The sequence below is a fragment of the Rissa tridactyla genome, chromosome 14 (genome assembly GCF_028500815.1).
Source record: "Rissa tridactyla isolate bRisTri1 chromosome 14, bRisTri1.patW.cur.20221130, whole genome shotgun sequence".
Taxonomy (NCBI): Eukaryota; Metazoa; Chordata; class Aves; order Charadriiformes; family Laridae; genus Rissa; species Rissa tridactyla.
Window position 1 is genome coordinate 11,373,529 of NC_071479.1, and position 18,968 is coordinate 11,392,496.

Sequence of the window (18,968 nt, forward strand, 5' to 3'; positions counted from 1 at the left end):
TTGAGGAACCTCATAGCCGAGGTCCGACCCAGCGAGGCTGTGGCCCTTCACAGCTGCTGGGGAAACGCTCGGCTCTGCCGGTATTTTTAGCTCCGTCGGCCACATGGCTGGAGGTCACGGCGCGACCTACTTTGGCAAGGCAAAGCTCTCGCCCTGCCGGGTCCCCGTGCTGGGGAGGACGCCCATGGCTCCAGGAACGGCTCCCCTCGGGCACCGCGGTCCTGGCACACGGTGCTTTGCCTCCCTGCGGATCAGCACAGCTGACCCAGGGGCAGATTTTGGGGAGGAGGGGGAGGATCCCGCGGGAGCCAGGGCTGCCTGCAGCGGGGACGTGTGCAGGGCCCCCGGGTGGGCGCTGCTCCACGGGGATTTGACAGCCTTTTTGTTGGGGCTCTGAGATTCCACTTTTTTCTTGCCTTGTGCAAAATCAGCAGCTCCCAGCCCAGCACGGACACAGCGCGGATGTGGGTCCCCAAGGGAGTTGCCTTCAGCAGCTCAGCTTCCCAGCCGGCCAAACTGTGGAGCCATCCCGGCTGGTCCCCTGTGGAGCCCCAGCCGGCTTGACTGGTGATGGGGAGCGGAGCTGCTGTGGTTCACGGTCTGTGCCCAGGCTCTGGTGTCCACCCCGCGGCTCCGGCAGGGACCAGGCTCAGCCCTGGCATCACTCGGCAGCTGCTGCCTCTGCCTTGTCCTTCTGTAGAGCCCCCCTGGCAGCCACCACGCTGGGGGCTCGATGGCAGGCTTGGCTCCCCGACTCCGTGCAATCCTGGTGCTCGAGGGACGGGGGCTGGCAGGGTGCTACCAACCACGCCAGCCAGGTACTATTTTAAATCGTCCATCCCCTGCCAGCACTTGAAAATCCCCAGTTGTGACCCTGGTTTTCCTGCGAGGGACATGAGCAGAAGCGCTCTCCTCCCACCGCCCATGTCGCACCGAGGAACGGCCGCAGCGCAGACACCATCTCCATGAACGTGGCAGCTCTCGGGCACTTAGACAACCCCTTTCCTGACACTTGGAGTGCACTGGAAGGTTCATTGCCCTCGGGAGAGGAGCCCCAGCAAGAGGCACACTCCCCTCAATGACCCCCCCTGAGGGCTCAGCTCTCCCCTCTGCTTTCAGGGACCAAAATCCCCTTCACCACCAGGTACGTGTCCCCGCAGGAGCCTCGGAGGTGGCCGTGGCTGGCTGGGTCGGGCAGCCCCGTGCCAGCGCTCTTGGCTGCAGCCCGGGCACCGATCCACGAGGCCGGCACGGCCTCCTACGCCAGCTCTTTCCTACCTCATTACCCCAAAATCCCAGGGGTGCACCACTTTGTCAGCCCCGCTCTAAAAGCTTTTCTGAACTTTGCTTCCTTAAAAGCTTTCTATTTCCAGCACGGAAGCAAGCGGAGGGCAGGGATTTCACCACGGGGCAGCAGTTCAAGGGGTGTCCCGAGCCGGGCTGGCATCCCCCAGCTCTGCAGCGGGGAGAGAGGTCCCCCACCAGCCACTTCCAGCTAATTTAGCACCTAATTTGGGAAAGGAGCAGCAGCAACAGCCTGGTCACACGCCGGAGGAACATACCCACAGCCGCTGGAGAGGAGAAAGCACCAAGACAGGGCTAAGAATGATGAAGCCAAGGACGACAGAGCCAGCACACACATCCTTCCCCACCACTCCAACCACGCCAGAGCCAACACACCGCACGGCCTGGGCAAATTCTCATGCCAAGAGCAGAACCAACCCTTCTGGCAATGGGAGCGACTGGCTGAAAACTGCCACCGAGTGCTTGTGCCTCGAGGCAGCCATTAGTCACCGCGACGAAAAAGAGTTTCGCAACTCAGCCCACGCGGAAGCGGATGCACACGCGCCCAGGATGGCGTGAAAAATATATATTGGGTGTAAATGCAGCTGCGGGCACAGCCAGTGTCAGCAACAGCCCGCTGTGCCTCCCTGGGCCCCGCGGGGTGCAGAGCAGCCTGGCAGCCAACGCCAAGGGCAAACAGGGCACATGCGGCTACCTGCGACCGCTGATAGTGGCCCACGCAGCAGCAACGAGCTCAAGCATGGGCTCAGCCCAGGGCTCACTCCATCCTGCCCGGGCAGGTCAGCGCTGCTCGAGCGAGGCACCAGCCTTATCTGACATATTCCTCTGGGGCCGTGCATCGCATCTAATCTGCCTTCTTCGAGGAAAAAATGTGTCATTTATGGTACATTTAAAATTAATGCACATTTAGTGTTCTTTCCCATCCCGAATTACTCATCGCATGAGTGCTCTAACGTAGGGCTGTGCTCGTCCCTGCGAGGACGGCATCGCCCGCCGGTGCTGCTGAGCCTGCCCTCCCCGACAGAAACCACCGCTAAAGACAAGATTGCCAAAAATAAGTATTTCCAGCAGCATCGTTAAGCGTTTGTACCTCATTGGTACCAACTCCTGCCTGGTGCCAGGGGTGTCCCATGCCATCCGGGGCAACTTGGGCTCAGCACAGCACAATTCTGTATCGAGGCCACATTGGACCAAAACGCCACTCCTCACTGATAAACCTCTGCATTTCCAGAGCTGGAGGCCCGGCTGCTTTGTGACAGAAGCTCGTTCCTGTCCGTAACCCCCCGATGGCGTGAGGTTTAATTAAGAGCCATCCCTGCTGGTGCCGGCTGCGGCAGACCGCGGTGACGGTGGCTCTGCCAATTACCTGTGAAAATGCCACGTTTGCACTAAGTAACGCTCAGGCCCCAGGTGCATTCCCAGCGCTCGGAACGCTGCTCCTGCAGCGTGTCTGCAGGAACAATCCTGACACAAAATAGCTTTATGGTATATTCACTTCTAAAACCAGGATGAATGTGAATACCACTTTGGTTTTGCTTTTCCTTATTATTATTTTTTTAAAAAACAACAGGCAAATGCTCTTATTGCTTTTGCTAGTGCCACTGTTCCCCCTAAAAGCCTTGATTTCAGCGATGGGGGTCTGGCAGCACTAACTTGCCCAGCGTGGATGTCCCCAGGCTACGGGGGAGCAGAACACGCCGGCATTTCCCAGCTTTCCGGCGCCCACAGGCAGCTGCACCCCATCCCGATTTCCCAAGGCAGATCCCAGGCGCGGGATGCGGGCGCAGGCATGGGTGCCCTGCCAGCTCCTTTTAGCACTGTTTATACCAAAGCGCAAATTAAAGCCATCGGGAAAAAGAGGGTCAGACCCTCCGTGACCCAAGGAGGGGACGGGGACAAGGAGCGCGGACACAAACCCCGCCAGACCCGATGGGAGGGGAATCAGCCATCAGTCGGGAGGGGGCCGCTAACGGGAGTCAAGCCTGGTGCCAGCAAAAGCCACAGCACAAAATTATGTTCATCAAACGAACAACATCGTCATAACCCCGATGCCTCCTGCCCCGGGAAGCCACGTTCCCATGGCGAAACCTCACATCCCGTGGCCGTGTTTCAGCAGGGCTCTCGGCACGGCGGGCAGCAGCGGGCGCCGGGCCGGCCTCGCAGAGCCCCTGAGGGAGAGGAAAATATTTGCTGTATTCCTCGTTTGCTGATTTTATTACCGGCTCTTACTCACAGCAACAGTAAATTAAACCCAGAGGCACAGTAAAGCCCCCGCATCTTGACAGCTTAAACACAGTCCTCAGGCGGCACGCAAGGAAAATCGCACGTCGGAGGTCAGGGGAGCACGAGTAAATAAGATGAGATTAATTTTGGAACAACACGCAGCGAGAACGACATCTGCCAGGGAAGGAGCATCCCAGGTCCCACCACAGCCCCGGCCATCCCTGCCCCCAGAGCACAGCCCGGAGGGGCTGCACAGACACGACCGGCTCCACACAGGGCAAGAAACCTGGTGAGTGGCAGCAGGAGCCATCGCAAACAGCCGTACACAAGCCAGAGCCACACGGCACGAGAGGAAAGCTCTCCCCTTGCCCAGGCAAAGCTTCCCGGAGAGCTTGGAGTGGTGCTTCCAGCTGCCACCTGGGCAACAGGGGTTCATTCTTTGCCCCAAGCCCCACCAGAGCTGTCGCTAAGAGCCACGTCAATAAAGCAACGAAGTTTGTTACTTGCACGGAGCCATTTGCAGCAGGTCAGCCCCAAGGTGCTGCCCCGTGGTGACAGGAGTGCCACCGCTCGCCGGCACGGGAGGACCCCGGCTACGCCGTCCCCTCACCCGGCGTGGATGGCGGCTGCGCTGTTGGCCACCTCCCCGCAGGGACTGGGGCTGGAGTTGGAGTCCTGCAAACAAATTTCCCCCAACACCCTCCCTCCTCCACGGCTTCCCCGCTCCAGCGGACGCCTAGATTGCAAATCACTGACTCAGGGCACGTCTGTCCCCTCAGCGCAGCAGCCGCAGTCACTGTCCCCTTGGGCAGCACAGGCTGCGCCCGGGGACGTTTCTCACCCCGCTTCTCCACGCTGGCTGCTCGGAGGGGCTGAGCCCAGGCCACCGAGCAGGGGTGGTGCTCGACCTGCTGTCAATCCATCACTGGGACGTGTTTCTGAAAGCTCAGTCAAGGCTTCACCCCCAGCAGCTGGCAACAATCAGATGCGTCAAGTCAAAGGCTTCCTGAGGGACCTTTCCCACCACAGCTACCATTCATGGCCGTGGTTCCTCAGGACCTCGCTCCGATCCTGCTACTTCATGTTTGGCCTTGGCCAGCATCAGGTTTGTTGTGGGAACAAGTTCTGTGTCCTCTTCACCCAGGATGAAACCTTACAGCCTCAGCAGCTGGATTGTCTCCTCCAGCAAGACCAAACCCATCCAGCTTCTGGTCAGAATTCACCTTTTGGTAAAGACCCGTGAAGAAGTTGCAGGGCGAGCAGGCGGTTTCCAGCCAAAGCCAGCACCCACCAGGCCAGCGATGCCCGTCAGGATGGTGGCCCAGGCCAGGACAGCTGAGACGGGCAGACTCGGGCTCTTCCAAAGTACCCTCTTCCCGCTCCATTGCCAGCAGAGCAGCCAGGGGACTGCCGCTGTGGAGCCCAGGGCATGAAGGGGTGATCCAGCCCCCACCCCAGCGCAGGGCTGGGAGTCCAAGCGTTTGAAGCCTCCAAACACGGAATTGCACACGCGAGCGCAGGATCATTGGGATAAGGGCAGGATAAGGGCTACCAAGATGCTGAGGGGACTGGAACACCTCTCTGATGGAGAAAGGCTGAGGGATTTGGGTCTCTTCAGTCTGGAAAAAAGACAACTGAGGGGGGATCTTATCAACGCTGATAAATACTGAAAGGGGGGGTGTCAGGAGGATGGGGCCAGGCTCTGCTAAGTGGTGCCTGGGGACAGGACAAGGGGCAACGGGCACAAAGTTGAGCATGGGAAGTTCCACCTAAACATGAGGAGGAACTTCTTTGCTGTGAGGGTGGCAGAGCCCTGGCACAGGCTGCCCAGAGAGGTGGGGGAGTCTCCGTCTCTGGAGACATTCCAACCCCGCCTGGACGCGTTCCTGTGCCACCTGCTCTGGGTGACCCTGCTCTGGCCGGGGGTGGGACTGGGTGATCTCCAGAGGTCCCTGCCAACCCCGGCCAGTCTGGGATTCTGTGACCGTTGGGATGCTCCCAGGAGGTGCAGATGGGGCTGAACCACCAACAGGACCAGGCAGCTGGGCAAACCACAGCCAGTAGCAAACCAAGCTGGAAAAACGATTTTGCTTTTCAAGTTGTACCGTAATTGTTTTACATTGTCCGCGCTGAAGGAGAGATTGTTTTAGTGTCCAGGGCTCAGCCATGGAGGGTGCAGCTGGGGAGGAAAGTTGTGATCAATTATTTAGAAGAGACTTTCAGTCTCACATCAGAGGTCTATTTTCTGTCTTCGTGCATCTGAACTAAGCGCCATTTCCCCATGGAACAGGGCACGAAGCAAATATAAAGGCTCTAATGAGCACAGCCAGGAGCCCAGTATTTTTCTGTTTTCTCTGACTCGGTGCATCTAAGCAGCCACGAGCCCAGCGGCCCACAGCCGGCCCCGGGAGTGAGACTGGCTGCTGGGAAGCGTAGAGTCAGGATCCACAACTTGGAAGTTCCCTGTTTGAAGAGAGGGGAAGCGCTCTCCTGGAACACAGAATGGTTTGGGTTGGAAGGGACCTTAAAGACCATACTGTCCCACCCCCTGCCCTGGGCAGGGACATCTCCCACCAGCCCAGGTTGCTCCAAGCCCCGTCCAACCTGGCCTTGAACCCCTCCAGGGATGGGGCAGCCACAGCTTCTCTGGGCAACCTGGGCCAGGGGCTCACCGCCCTCACAGCAAAGAATTTCTGCCTGAGATCTCATCTAAATCTCCCCTCTTCCAGTTTGAGGCCATTCCCCCTCATCCTGTCATTACACTCCCTGATCCAGAGTCCCTCCCCATCCTTCCTGGAGCCCCTTGAGGGACTGGAAGGGGCTCTAAGGTCTCCCCGGAGCCTTCTCTTCTCCAGGCTGAACCCCCCCAGCTCTCTCAGCCTGTCCTCACAGCAGAGGGGCTCCAGCCCTCGGATCACCTTTGTGGCCTCCTCTGGCCCCGCTCCAACAGGTCCATGTCCTTCTTGTGCTGAGGGCTCCAGAGCTGGATGCAGGACTCCAGGTGGGGTCTCACCAGCACGGGGCAGAGGGGCAGAATCCCCCCCCTCATCCTGCTGCCCACACTTGTTTTGATGCAGCCCAGGACGCGGTTGGCTTTCTGGGCTGCAAGTGCGCATTGCCGGCTCATGTTGAGCTTCTCGTCCACCAGCACCCCCAAGTCCTTCTCCTCAAGGCTGCTCTCAAGCCATTCATGCTGACAGACCCGTCATCCCTCTGGGACAACCCGTGGTCCCGTCCTGCCCCAGCCCACTCGGCTGCTGGGAAAAAGGGAACCAGCAGAACCAGTTGCTGCTTCGGAAGTGCAATGCAAGCATCTGACAAACGACAATCTGTCCTTCATCAGGAGGTTTGATCCAATCTCTGCTGAAGGAACTTTTGTTTTTAAACATACCCTTTGACAGCTGAAGGCCACTGGTCTGAGATGGGCTCTCTAAGGGCAACCAGAGGACCTCGGTCATCTCTAGGGCTGGTCTGTACTCCAGCCCTATTCTCGCTTTCCCAGGCAAAGGTTCCTGTGCTGTAACCACCTATAAATACAGATGTTAAAGGGGCTCACATCTGGTTTGCTTCCCCCCCATCCGAAAAGCAAAGCTCTAAGTTGTGCTGCTGCAGGAGATTTTCTCCTCGTGTGTTTGCTCAGAGCAGCTCTGCAGACCCAGGGCAGACAGGGCACGGTGGGCGCCCACCTGCACCCGCTCCCAGCCTTCCCAGGCCCGGCCCCAGCTTACGAGCCCTCCCCGGAACAGGCACCACCACCACCCTGTAACCAACCTCAACAGAAATTAAAGCTCTCCAGCCCAACAGGCAGCCTGTGCCAGCAGCTGGCGGCTCTGCCTCCACTTCAGAAACTACGCTTAGGTTTTCTTTAGAAGAATTAATGCTTTTCAATAGCAGGGAACAACCTCCAGCAACTGCAACATTTGCTGTACAATTGCATTAAGCAAAATCTGCACCAAAGATCTGGATGGTCCTCAGAAGGAAGGTCTCCAATGGCTTCTGGAGGGGCCTGGGGCCAGCGGGAGCTGCAGCCAGGCTGGGTGGTCTCGCCACGGGGAGCGCTGGGGTCTCTCTGCGAACAAAACACTGACGTGAGGCCCTGACACTTGAAAATACCATTTTGTGTCAGAGGAATGGCCTCCCTGGGTAAAGGCTGCACATTCACGGACACGATGGAGGAAAACACGATGCAGGGCGGGTAGAGAAGGAGAGCCTGTGCCACCAGAGGAGAGGAGGTTAAACGCAGAGAACAGGTCACATTTCACAGCATTTACGACCACCACGGTCCTCGGTGGTGCCACCAAATGCGTTTCTGGCCTCACGGTTGTTCTGCCCAGCTCTGGGTCATGCCTGGAGGCATCGCTGCCGGCTGCTGAGGCACATCAGAGGGCCAGGAGAGCTCAGCAAAGGAGGCAGCTCGGAGGAGTGTCTGCAGTGCCCTGGGCAGATGACAAACGCCCTCAAGGCAACAGCACCCAGAGCTAGCGCTGAGCAGAAGGGTTTACATAAAGCAAGAATGAGGTTGATTATCCGGCCACGAGGAACTATCGGCAACGACAGATGCGAGACAAGAAGAGCAAGCACCGGGGGACTTCTGAACACGGTCCAACTCACATCGACTGCCACTGCCCTCGGCGGGGAAAAGCACTGGAGATTTCTTTCCAATACGCCGAGTGACTCCTGCTGGGGCGAGGAACTCAAAGACGCGCGTGTTTCTTTGCAGGTCTGATATAAGCAGAGGCGAGTTGGGCTCTTAGTTGTTGACATCTTTCATCACAAAGAACCATGCAGACATTTCAATCCAGCAAAAGAACTTTATTTCACAGGGCAAGTACAGCCAAGTCGTGATTCCAGAGTTGCCCGGCAAGTGTCAGCTCCATGATCCGTCAGTAACTGTTCTGCTGATGGCTTGAGGATACGGGCTCTATAGCTAGCGTTCACGTTAATTGATTTCTTAGGTTTAGATTTCAAGTGAAATACATTCAAGACTTATTCCTGTCAGAGCACTGCTCACAAGTTCGTGGTTGAAAGTCACCGAGGAGTTAATTACGCCCTTACCTGATTCATATGAAAAGAAAGCAACGCTGCTGCTGCCACCCACCCACCTTTTTGGCGCACATCGGGACAATACCCCGCTGTTCTTTGGGCCTTCGCAGTAAAAACAGCGACCAGAAAATACAGCAGCAAAAATCAAGGCAGCGTTTAACTGCACGTTCCCAGCACGTTTCCCCTCTACCAGTCCCAGAGGGATAAATAACCGGCCGCTCACGCTGGCGCCTCGACGAAGGAGCGTGGCACCCACCAGCCACCCTTCGCGGCAGGTCCAAAGGGACTCGGGCGCGATGCAGACACCTGTGCTCAGTGCTGGCAGCTGAATGCCCCATACTCCTGTCCGGAGAAGGACGAAAGCTTGCTTAATTTCAACTAGACATTGTTTGGGGATTTTTTTTTTTTTTTAAATGTTTAATAAACGCGGCTGCTGTCAGTACCAACGGTTGTAGCTCTCAGCCAGCAAGGTCAGACTCTGCCCAGCGCTAGCCCAGCTCTCCCGTGCTGCTCGCCTGGCCGCCCACACTGGGGAGATTCCTGCGCTTTCTTATCTGCATGTCTTCATCCTGAAGGAGGGAAAAAAAAAAATACAAAAAATAAATACAAATTCATTCTTCAGCATCCTCTGAGCTGGATAAAAATCTGTCCTCTTCCCCTCCACCCCTTCTTTGTCCACTAACCCTTACCCACCAGCGATCAGCCCCACAAACAAAATCTTCACGCCATCGCTCCAGCTCCCCACTCAAGGCACTGAAGCCATCCTACACCCCCGCGTGGGCAGGCACCTTCCCGAACTGCTCGCGTGCTCCCACTGAGGAACTGCTCACGTCCAACGCAACAGACAGCTTCACCTTTCAAACCTGCTGTCCGCGCTAGCCGGAGCAAGAGCAGGGGGGACACCACCCTCCCGAGCTTTGCTTCTCGGGCTGTGGGCAACGCCACGTGAAGTCTGGCCTCAGGGCAGGTTTTCCTCGGGGTGGACCTGAGGCCCCGCAGAATCAAACAGCTTTGGTTGGAAGGGAACCGCTGGAGGACATCATACAATTTCCTGCTCTAAGCAGGGCTGTCTCGCACGCTAGATCTGGCTCTTCAGGGCATCTATTTGGTTTTCAGGTATCTGCAAGGATGGAGTTTCCACCGTCTCCCTGCACAGCCCATTGCAGTTCTCAGCCACGTTTCCTGGGAAATATTTTCCCTCTGTACCCAAGGAGGATTCCCTTTAGTGCCAGCTATGCCTGCCACCTCTCGTCTTTTTGCTGCACACCTCTGCTGCTGTCTTCTCCATCACCACCCAGCAGGCAGGTCCTCTCCTCCGCGCTGGAGAAAGTGGCTCCCTCAGCCCCTCCTCGTGCCGTACGTTCTCCAGCCCCGACCCCTCATGAGCAAACCCACCGAGCTGCGGGGCCAGGTTTTAACCGGGGCTGGGTTTTGCCCCACACAGCACCACTGTAAATGACTGACCTGAACAGGGTGAGCACGCGTCATTTAGTGCCCGTGCTACGCGAAAAGCAAACTTATTTCTGCACAGCCCTCATAGAATCATAGGTGTTGGGTTGGAAGGGACCTCTAAAGGCCATCCAGTCCAACCCCCCTGCAGTCAGCAGGGACATCTTCAACTCGATCAGGTCGCTCAGAGCCTCATCCAGCCTGGCCTTGAATGTCTCCAGGGATGCGGCCTCCACCCCCTCTCTGGGCAGCCTGGGCCAGTGTCTCACCACCCTCAGCAAGGCCCTTCCAGGTGCTTCTCTCAGAATCCTTCCCGACACCCCCGTCTCACGCCCACCGCACACCCTTCACACACGACGCAGCGACGACGCAGGCACTGCCTGTTTGCTGGGCAGTTCGTACCGAGTCGGAGTCTTCTTCAACCTGGTTGCTTACGAAATCGATGTAATCGTCCTTCTGGTTGTCCAGAATTTCTTCCTCGTACTCAGTCTGGTAGTCTGACTCATCTAAAGAGAGAGGAGAGAAAACACACCGGTTTTAGCTAGCACTCGGAGAGGCAGAGAAACCCGGCCGAGGAAGGAGAGCTGTCTCCGTGGAGCACGGCACAGGGCAGGGTGACTGCAGGACAATCGCTGAGCTCTGGGAACTGGGACCACTCAAACACAGGCAGCGGCTCTCCAACCAGACCACAAAATAAACCGTGTGCTGTCTGTGAGTTGGTGGCCTGGAGCCCTCCAGAATCAACAAGAGCCTGGAGCAAGAGCGGTGAGATACAAACTGTCCACGATATTCTGGTGGCCGCCGGCCGCCCAGCCCAACGGGACACAAACGCTGGCAACAGGGAGATGCTCGCTGGTGAATGCTCTTCCCAGAATAGCTGCTGTCTCCCACCATCTGTAAAATACCTCCAGAAGACAAGTCTGTGAGCTCCAGCCTCCCCTGGACGCATCAGTCCCAGGCCCACTGGAAAGAGGGACTCCCAGGCACAGGGCGAGCTCCTCCTGGTGCGGAGGTGACAGTTACCTGCCTCACCGCCTCTGGTCCACGGGGGACAGTGACATTTACACTCCCCTGCTCTCCCCAGGGGACAACCACCTGCTCTCTCCGGTAATCCAGCAGAGGAACGTCACTCAGGGAAGCGGAAGAGCGTGCGCGGAGGCACAGCGGTCAGCAGCAGGACATGCCCCCGAGCCCCCAGCCCGCTCCCAAGGAGCGAGACACACCGGTGCCGGGTCGACCCCTCTCCCAGCACCTGGAGATCGCTGTAGGGTTTGTAAAAGAGAGCGGGAGAGTCACCTGCCAACAGCCCCCGCGCTCCCACGGCAGCTCAACGCTGACCCCCAGCCCCTGCCCCCCAGCCCCGGCCCCACGGCACGCGGGCAGCGGAGCAAAGCAAGCGGCAGATGGGCCACCTTCCCTCCGCACAGCTCCCGGCACGCCGTTTTTTTCACAAAGCGAGTTAAAACAGCAGAAAATGTTTATTACTTTTTTTTTTTTGACACTAGGTTTTCCGCCACTTTCACGAGTTAACCCAAGGGCGCTTCGAGTTGCTGAAGCAATACCTGGTTTTCAGCCCACTGGTGAAGAAAGAGGCTCGTGTTTAAACAAGATTCTTGATTAAGTATTTCTTTTGGGAACAGTCAGTAGCATCTGCTCCGGGCTGAAGACAACAGCACAGTCTGTTCCACAGCGTTTTCTTCTAACGCAATAACTACAACCAACTGCTAGAACATTAGGATTAAAGACATTTGGGTTTTTATTATTTTTAATTTTTTTTTTTTTTTCCTGTGGATCAGAGAATTATCTTTAGTTTATACTAAAACCACGACTGATGATCTTTGACAAAACACATCAGAGAAGCTGGGAACTCATCTGGACAGCAGCGGGTAGCACGAACAATGGTTTGCAGTTTACAGCTCCGATAAAACTGACTGCCGTCAAAACCAAACTCCTTGATTTTTCCAAGCACTATTCAAGCATTTCACAGGTCTTTATACAGATACTAAAAACCAGGAGAAGGGCGTCCCCTCTCACATCCTTCACGCGGCAGCCCCAGGTGCTGGAGGGCTAGAGGGGAGAGGAGAACAGAAGGTGGCCCTGCTGTCCCTAAACACCACCCTCCATCGCCCCCCTCGCGGCTGAGTGCCTGGGGCTCAAGGGGCTCCTTTATGCTACAAACTCCCCCAGGAGCATCAGGCAGGACCGAGGCCTCGGTGCCCTGCTCACCATGCCAGCGCCCGACTGCCGCAGTCGGAAAACGAGCCAGCGCAGAGGAGGTCACGGCAGGGAAAGGGTCCTGAGCACCGTGAGGACAGGCTGAGAGAGCTGGGGGCGTCCAGCCTGGAGAAGAGAAGGCTCCGGGGAGACCTTGGAGCCCCTTCCAGTCCCTAAAGGGGGCTACAGGAAGGATGGGGAGGGACTCTGGATCAGGGAGTGTAATGACAGGACACAGGGTAATGGCCTCAAACTGGAGGAGGGGAGATTTAGATGGGATATTAGGAAGAAATTCTTGGCTGTGAGGGTGGTGAGCCCCTGGCCCAGGTTGCCCAGAGAAGCTGTGGCTGCCCCATCCCTGGAGGGGTTCAAGGCCAGGCTGGACGGGGCTGGGAGCAACCTGGGCTGGTGGGAGGTGTCCCTGCCCAGGGCAGGGGGTGGCACTGGATGATCTTTAAGGTCCCTTCCAACCCGAACCATTCCATGATTCTATGGTAACTATGCCCCTAGAGGGGTTTTGGGATTTCTCCCGCTTCAGCTGTATTGCCAGACCAGGGATTTGACACCACGACTAACATTTCTCTTTCAAATGGCTGTTCCTACAATTACTCTGCTACACAACCTGATGTCCTTCATCCATCGTGTGCAGCCAGTGTGTCACCTCACCTCACACCGAGAAACCTGGCCTTGGGGGACATCGCTGCTTTCAAAAATAGGACATAAAACCTGCTGTGGGAAATCAGCCAAAAGCCTGCGCAACTTTGGTCCTCAGAAATCCCTTACGGGTGGGAGTGTGACCAGAGCCGCATCTGAGCCACCCTCGGAGGATGGCATCTGTGCTCCCCTGGCCATGGCCACGGCTACATAAAATGCAATTACAGCTGAATAAAGACAGAAAATCCCAGTTGAGGAAGCGTTTGGATACAGAACAAGAGCGCGGACACACATACCGCAGTGGCTCAGCTCAGTGAAAACGAGCTTCTGCTCTGCTGCAGCCGCCTCCTGACCTGCTCCCCGGCAGCGCAGGTACCCGCGTCCAGCGCAGGGCTCTGCCCAGCTTCCCTCTCCTCGCTCCTTCCCCAGCGACACGCTCCCTTTGTGGTTGTTTTCTAATGGTTTCAATCACTGCTCTCAGTTTGCTCAAGAGCAGAGAAGAGACTTCGTTGCCGTTTCACCCCAGAGAAGATGTGGCTCCTGACCCGGAGGCTCCGCCAGCCTCCGCCCGTCCGGGCCTTTCACCCTTGGTACCGACGCTTCCCCCTTCTCCCAGTCAATCCCAACGCGATCACTGTCATTTTCTTTCTTCGGAACAACATTATTGACACAATTTCTCCACCCGGCCTGAGCCCTGCAGTATGCTGTCAGGACAGGCAGCGCCCTTTAAAATGCTGCGGTCCGAGATCTCGCTCAGGAAGGGAATTCCAGGGAGAAAAAAAAAAGGTTTCCCCTTTTGATAGTGCCGTTTCACAGCCAGGCTACCAAGCACGACCCTGTCTTCTTTCTTACGTGGGACAGAAGCAGTCAGACCATCTTCACCCCCGTCAGGAGCAGACAAACCCAAAGGCTCGCCAGCGCGTAGGAGGAGCCATCTGACAGCCATGCGGCCGCTGCGAGGAGCGGTCACCCTCCACCTGAGCTCCCCTCGGTGCAGACCCTTCCCCCATCGCTCCAGACACTCTTCAGCAGAGGGGACGCCATCCTGGAGGCACCGAGGCGATGCCACCAGAGGAGTGCCCTTACAGCCCCTGCTCACCAAAAAACAGGCCAGGTCCCCACGGGCGGCGCGTGGAGCCACCCACAACCCCAATACAAAAGGTCCTTCCAGATACGGCCCCCACACGCCCGACACTCTCCTGCCATCCTCCCCCCTCCTCCGGAGCCTCCACAACCAACAGCCTCCAGTGTCCGTGAGCAGCACGTGGCACCTGCCCACCCCCTCCCCAGTGCCCCACGCACAACGTCTCTCAGCCCAAAATCTGCCACATCTGCTCTCGGAGAGACGTGTCTCTTCGTCACACTCGCGTTCATGGCCTCACCCCGCAGAAGCGGGTCTTCCTAATGGGGGCGAGTAATCAGAAACTATATAAAGGCAGAAGATCCGTCCCAGTACACTGGTTACACCTTAGCAGGTCTCAATGCCTGCGCCTTAAATCACCATGTTACATGAACTCTTCGTTCCTATTCACAATGGCTGTTTCAGCCACGTTTGATTAATATTTTCTTCATAAGGCATATGATTGCAATTAGCATTTCAAATTACCACAGGGACAGCTCTCCAAACAGTCACAGATGGGAGCGCTGCTAACTTTAGATTTCCCTCTGCAGGAGCAAGGAATGGGGAGGAGGGGGAGAGACTGTTTATAAAGAGCTCCAGCGCCGGTGAAACGCTCGGAGATTTCAGGCCTGCGAAGCTCTCGTCCCTTTTGGTAAGTGACTTTGGGCACAGACGTACAGGAACGGTGGCGCAGGGCATGGCTGAGGCACCCGAGTGCCTCCGCGTGAAGATGGGGAGCCGTTACCTGTTCCTCGTCAGCTGCCCCGTGCTCCCCGTAACGGGAGAGTGCAAAAAGCAACGGAGCCAGTGAGTCACTGCAGATCCCACTCGCTCGGCAGGAGCTTCCAACTCCCAGCCTCTCCGAGAGCGGGGACACGGAGGGTTGAGCTCGGGCTCAGCTGCAGGCAGAGGCTGGGGATGGAGCCAGGGGGGACAAGGGACAGCCCGCCACTGCCAGCTCTGCTCGGCAGGCTCCGGAGCCGGCAGCTCCAGCCCTGGATCATCACAGCGTGCAGCTGCAGGGGTGTTAGAGGAAAGCAGGGAGAGCAGGAGGAGCGAGCAGCCGGCCCTGCCTCCCTGCCCTTCCCGAGGCTTCCGCAGCCCCGGCCGCAATCCCCACTCACCGTCTGCCACGGGGGCCTTCACGGGCTCGATCCTGGACACGATTTCTGCCAGGTCCGTAAAAGAGGTGGTGGGACAGGTCACGTTCTGAAACACAGCATTATGGTTTAGGGATGTTAACAAATATACACTAAAAAAATCCAAACATTTTTATCATATAAAAATAACATTGAACAGACAGAAAGCTCCGGACACACAAATTCCCCACTTTTGCCCCCTCAAAAGCCATTACTCATCAGCAAGTAATTCACAGAGCAACTCTCCTGACGTAGGTCTGGTGGCAGAGACGGGATTCCCAAGTGCAAACCATGGGACGACCTCTAATGGCCCCTTCTCCATCCATGGACAAGAAGCCTTATTAAAAATTAAGCAAACTACAGAAAAGACCGGAAAGACAGGAACCGGAGGGCCTGGACGCCGTGACGGACAGTGCTTATTTCACTTGTGTATTTTCCATTCCCATTTCTTTATAAGAGGGACCGGCTGGGCCGGGTGCAGCCCCCAGGGAGCTCTCGCCTCCCCTCGGGAGGAGGAGAAGGGGCTGCCGTGCGTCGGTGGGACACCGCACGCGGTCCAGCCCTGAGCCTGCAGCGATGCCACGGGGGGTGCACGGACAGGCACCGGGGTGACCAGGACCCACCCGGGGAACCCGGAGGTGCCGCCGTGAGCAAGAGCCTGAGGTACGTGGTCCGCCCACAAGGAGAAATATTTCCCCACTGTCATTCCTCTTTTCAATACACCCTTTCTATTTTCACTCCGTCTCACCCAAGCAGTGGGCTGAGTGTTCTCTATTTTGAGAAGTTCCCTGCTCCAGTTTCTCCTCCAACAAAACCCAACTTTGGCATTTAAGATCCGTTTTGGTCTTCCCACATGCCATGCCGTGAGCAGCCCTACCTGCCTCCTCGGGGCCAGGCACAAGGGCACCAGATGGAAACCTCAACACCTCTCACCTTTTTTTTTTTTTTTTTTTTTTTAAAACCAGTGATTTTAATTAGTACGACAGCAACCCCCACCCCAGAGGAGAGACGGGGAAGAGCTGGCAGGGGGCTTGTTACCGGCACTTGGGCTGCCGGGAATTGCTGCGACAGCCGTCTTTCTGTACACCCAGACCTGGCCACGTGCTTCCAGCCAGGGCAGGTTCCTAACACCGGGTTTTTATGAGCAATTCTTTGCTCTTGTGGCAAGAGCACTGATCCTATGAATCACACAGCCCCTGCGGGGGTCACAGCAGAAGCCCATTACAGCTGCAGCAGATCGCTCTCAGTTGACCTTTAATCCGTAACAGACTTTTGATGTAATTTAGTACAGCTAAAGCGAGGTGCGGATCCAGGACAAACAGCTGGTGGGGAGCGGTGGACAGAGAAAAGCCCAGAGGGAATTAAAAAATACCTGTATGAAATGGAACAGCAGTCGCTTAGGACACACGCTTTAAAATATAAAGTCAGGAAGCTCAGAAGCTCGGTGTGACCATTAAGGAACCGTCAAGAAGGGTGAGTCAGTCCTGTCTCATTTCGAACATCCGACCTGAATGGTCCCAGTGAAGCGTTTGCAGAAGGCTGTTCCCCGGGATGGGGGGTGGGGAAAAAAAAAAAAAGCATCTATAACTTCATTTTGTGCCATATGACTAAGAGAGGGATAGGTACACACTCCGTGCCCCAAGCAGACACGGCAGTGTTGGAGGCAATGGCCCATACTCCGAAAAGGTGGGCTCTCACCGCGCGGACGAAGAGCTGGACGCAGCGCTGGGGCAGCCACGCGGCCTTGGGAGTGCGGGGACCGGCTTTGCCGGGGCGGGGGGGGGGGGGACCAAAGTCCCGGGCACTGCACCAAGAGCCGAACAAAACCCTGCAGCGACCCTCGCCAAAAGGTGCTTCAGGAAAACCAGCATCAGCTGCCGTGGTCCCGCAGGGGAGCTGCGAGGACAGAGGAGTCGGAAGGGCAGCGTAAGGGTGACCGTACGCGCGGGAGCATCCGTTCGGGGCGCTGACACCGGGACGATCCCCGCATACGCCTGTTGGAGGACGCTGCGGAGGCAGCTGCACCCCAAGGTCTTAGCACTGGAACGCCACTGGTGGGGAACCAGGTGCCTTCCCTGACGCTTTGCAAACAGGAATTTAACATTTAAGCACTTCCTCTTACTGCTTTTAAGGACAAAACCACACTCCCATCGGTGAACACAAGGCAGAGAAGTGTCTCAGATTCATTTGAAACCTACTCTAAAACCTTTCTGCTGCCTTTTCTTTTTTTTTTTTTTCCAAGGAGGAAAGTATTCTCTTCGGCACAATCTTTATTAAATAAATTAGAGGAGAAAGACAGTTACTATTGTAGTCTGCTAGGTTATATTTAGCTTTGACTAGGAATAACACTTCAGTAGACAAAACTTCCCCGAGGAGATCCAATTAACGGCATTGCGTTATTCTGCGCTGGGGAAGAGCAAGGGCTGCTCAGGTGAAGTTTAGGTAAGGTGCCTGTTGTTTGTGTCTTCAGTATTTGCATTTCTGAGACAAGATAAACAGTGATAGAATGATGAAAGCAAAGGAAAAGTATCTAAATGATTAAATATCGGGAGTTTTAAAGTAAAAAATTCAGTGCTCACAACATGGAAACAAGATGATAAGAAGCCGCGCTCAGCGCTCAGATGTTGAACACTCCAGAAATAGCTGAAGAACTAAAACATACAGAGGATCAAACCCTCGCTAATGAAAGGCAAGTTAAAAATATCAGCTGTTATCCTTGGAAGACAGCAGAGCTAAGGGACTTAGTGACTCTAATGGACTAAGAAAAAAACAACAACAACAAAAAAAGAAAAAACACCCCAGTGGGAACCTGCAATACTTGTTATTTTGTAGAAAGACATCTACTGAAACAAAAGACAGGTGAAAAAAATGTCGGTTTTTACCAGACGCGAGAGTTTTCAGAGGAAGAGCAGGAGACCTCCCAGGTCCCGGGGAGCAGAGCCTGGCGCTGAGCCTTAGCGGCACTTTGGGGAACGCACAAAGCTGACGGTTCCGGCTCCATAACCCAGGCAGTTTGTTGAGTCACTCTCCTGAACCCATTCTTCTCACACCCTTGGTGGCTCAGCGATCAGCACGCTCTGCCTTGTTATCAAGTGCCCACACGGAACTGCAACGCCAGGCTCTGTCTACCATGAGTACGTGACATATTTGATCTCTGGGGCCACAAAAACCAGGGCAGGTTGGGATAAATGTTCAACATGCTGCTCGAGGCACAGCTGCCATACCATGATTTAACTGAAATATTAGCCTGGATTACCGTATCCCATAGAATGGGCAATTTTAAAAGAAGTCTTCTTTAAAAAGAGGCATTTGTTACAGCAATTAATGCGTTTGAGCTCGTTACCAGTTGGTGATAAAAGTTAGAGGATGAAATAGGACATATAAGCATTTCTGATGCTTATAAGGGCGAAAATAAGCAATTTTCTCTCCCCTGGCTTCTCCTGATGACTATTCTTAGACTATTCTTACACATAAACACACACAGACCAGCTTGAAACTGCTCTGAACACACGGTGTCAGAGGCAGAATGGGACCCGTCTTCTGCAGCTCAGACGACTGCAGCTCCTAGGCCAGGTCCTCTTCCCAGTGAGAAATAACAAGCTGATGAGTTTTGGGGCTCCTGGGCTCGCTGGCTCGTTTCCCATAAAGCCCAGTCCCTCGGTGCTCTGCCACGGCCACCCACCCTGCCAGGGAGCTCGGGTGGGATTCATCTGACGCCCGAAGCCATCGGCACTAGTTCCCTTGGCTCCCTTCACGCGGCCGGAGCCGAGGGCGCCATTCGTCTTATCCCAGTGGAGCCATTCCCATTTCACCAAGCGACT

The 18,968-nt window shown here is 55.9% G+C and overlaps 1 protein-coding gene across 2 annotated transcripts in view; it reads right to left on the reverse strand.

Annotated features, from left to right (window-relative positions):
- Positions 1-8,967: 8,967 nt before the first annotated feature.
- Positions 8,968-18,968, reverse strand: part of PNPLA7 (patatin like phospholipase domain containing 7) — a 136,644-nt gene continuing 126,643 nt past the window's right edge. For both annotated transcript variants that reach the window (XM_054220302.1, XM_054220301.1), the window contains 3 exons: positions 15,133-15,217; positions 10,423-10,526; positions 8,968-9,140 (listed from right to left, as the gene is read on the reverse strand). In XM_054220302.1, the coding sequence (XP_054076277.1) occupies positions 9,060-9,140; positions 10,423-10,526; positions 15,133-15,217 (270 nt within the window). In that variant the 3' untranslated portion in view covers positions 8,968-9,059. The remainder of the gene's footprint in view (positions 9,141-10,422; positions 10,527-15,132; positions 15,218-18,968) is intronic.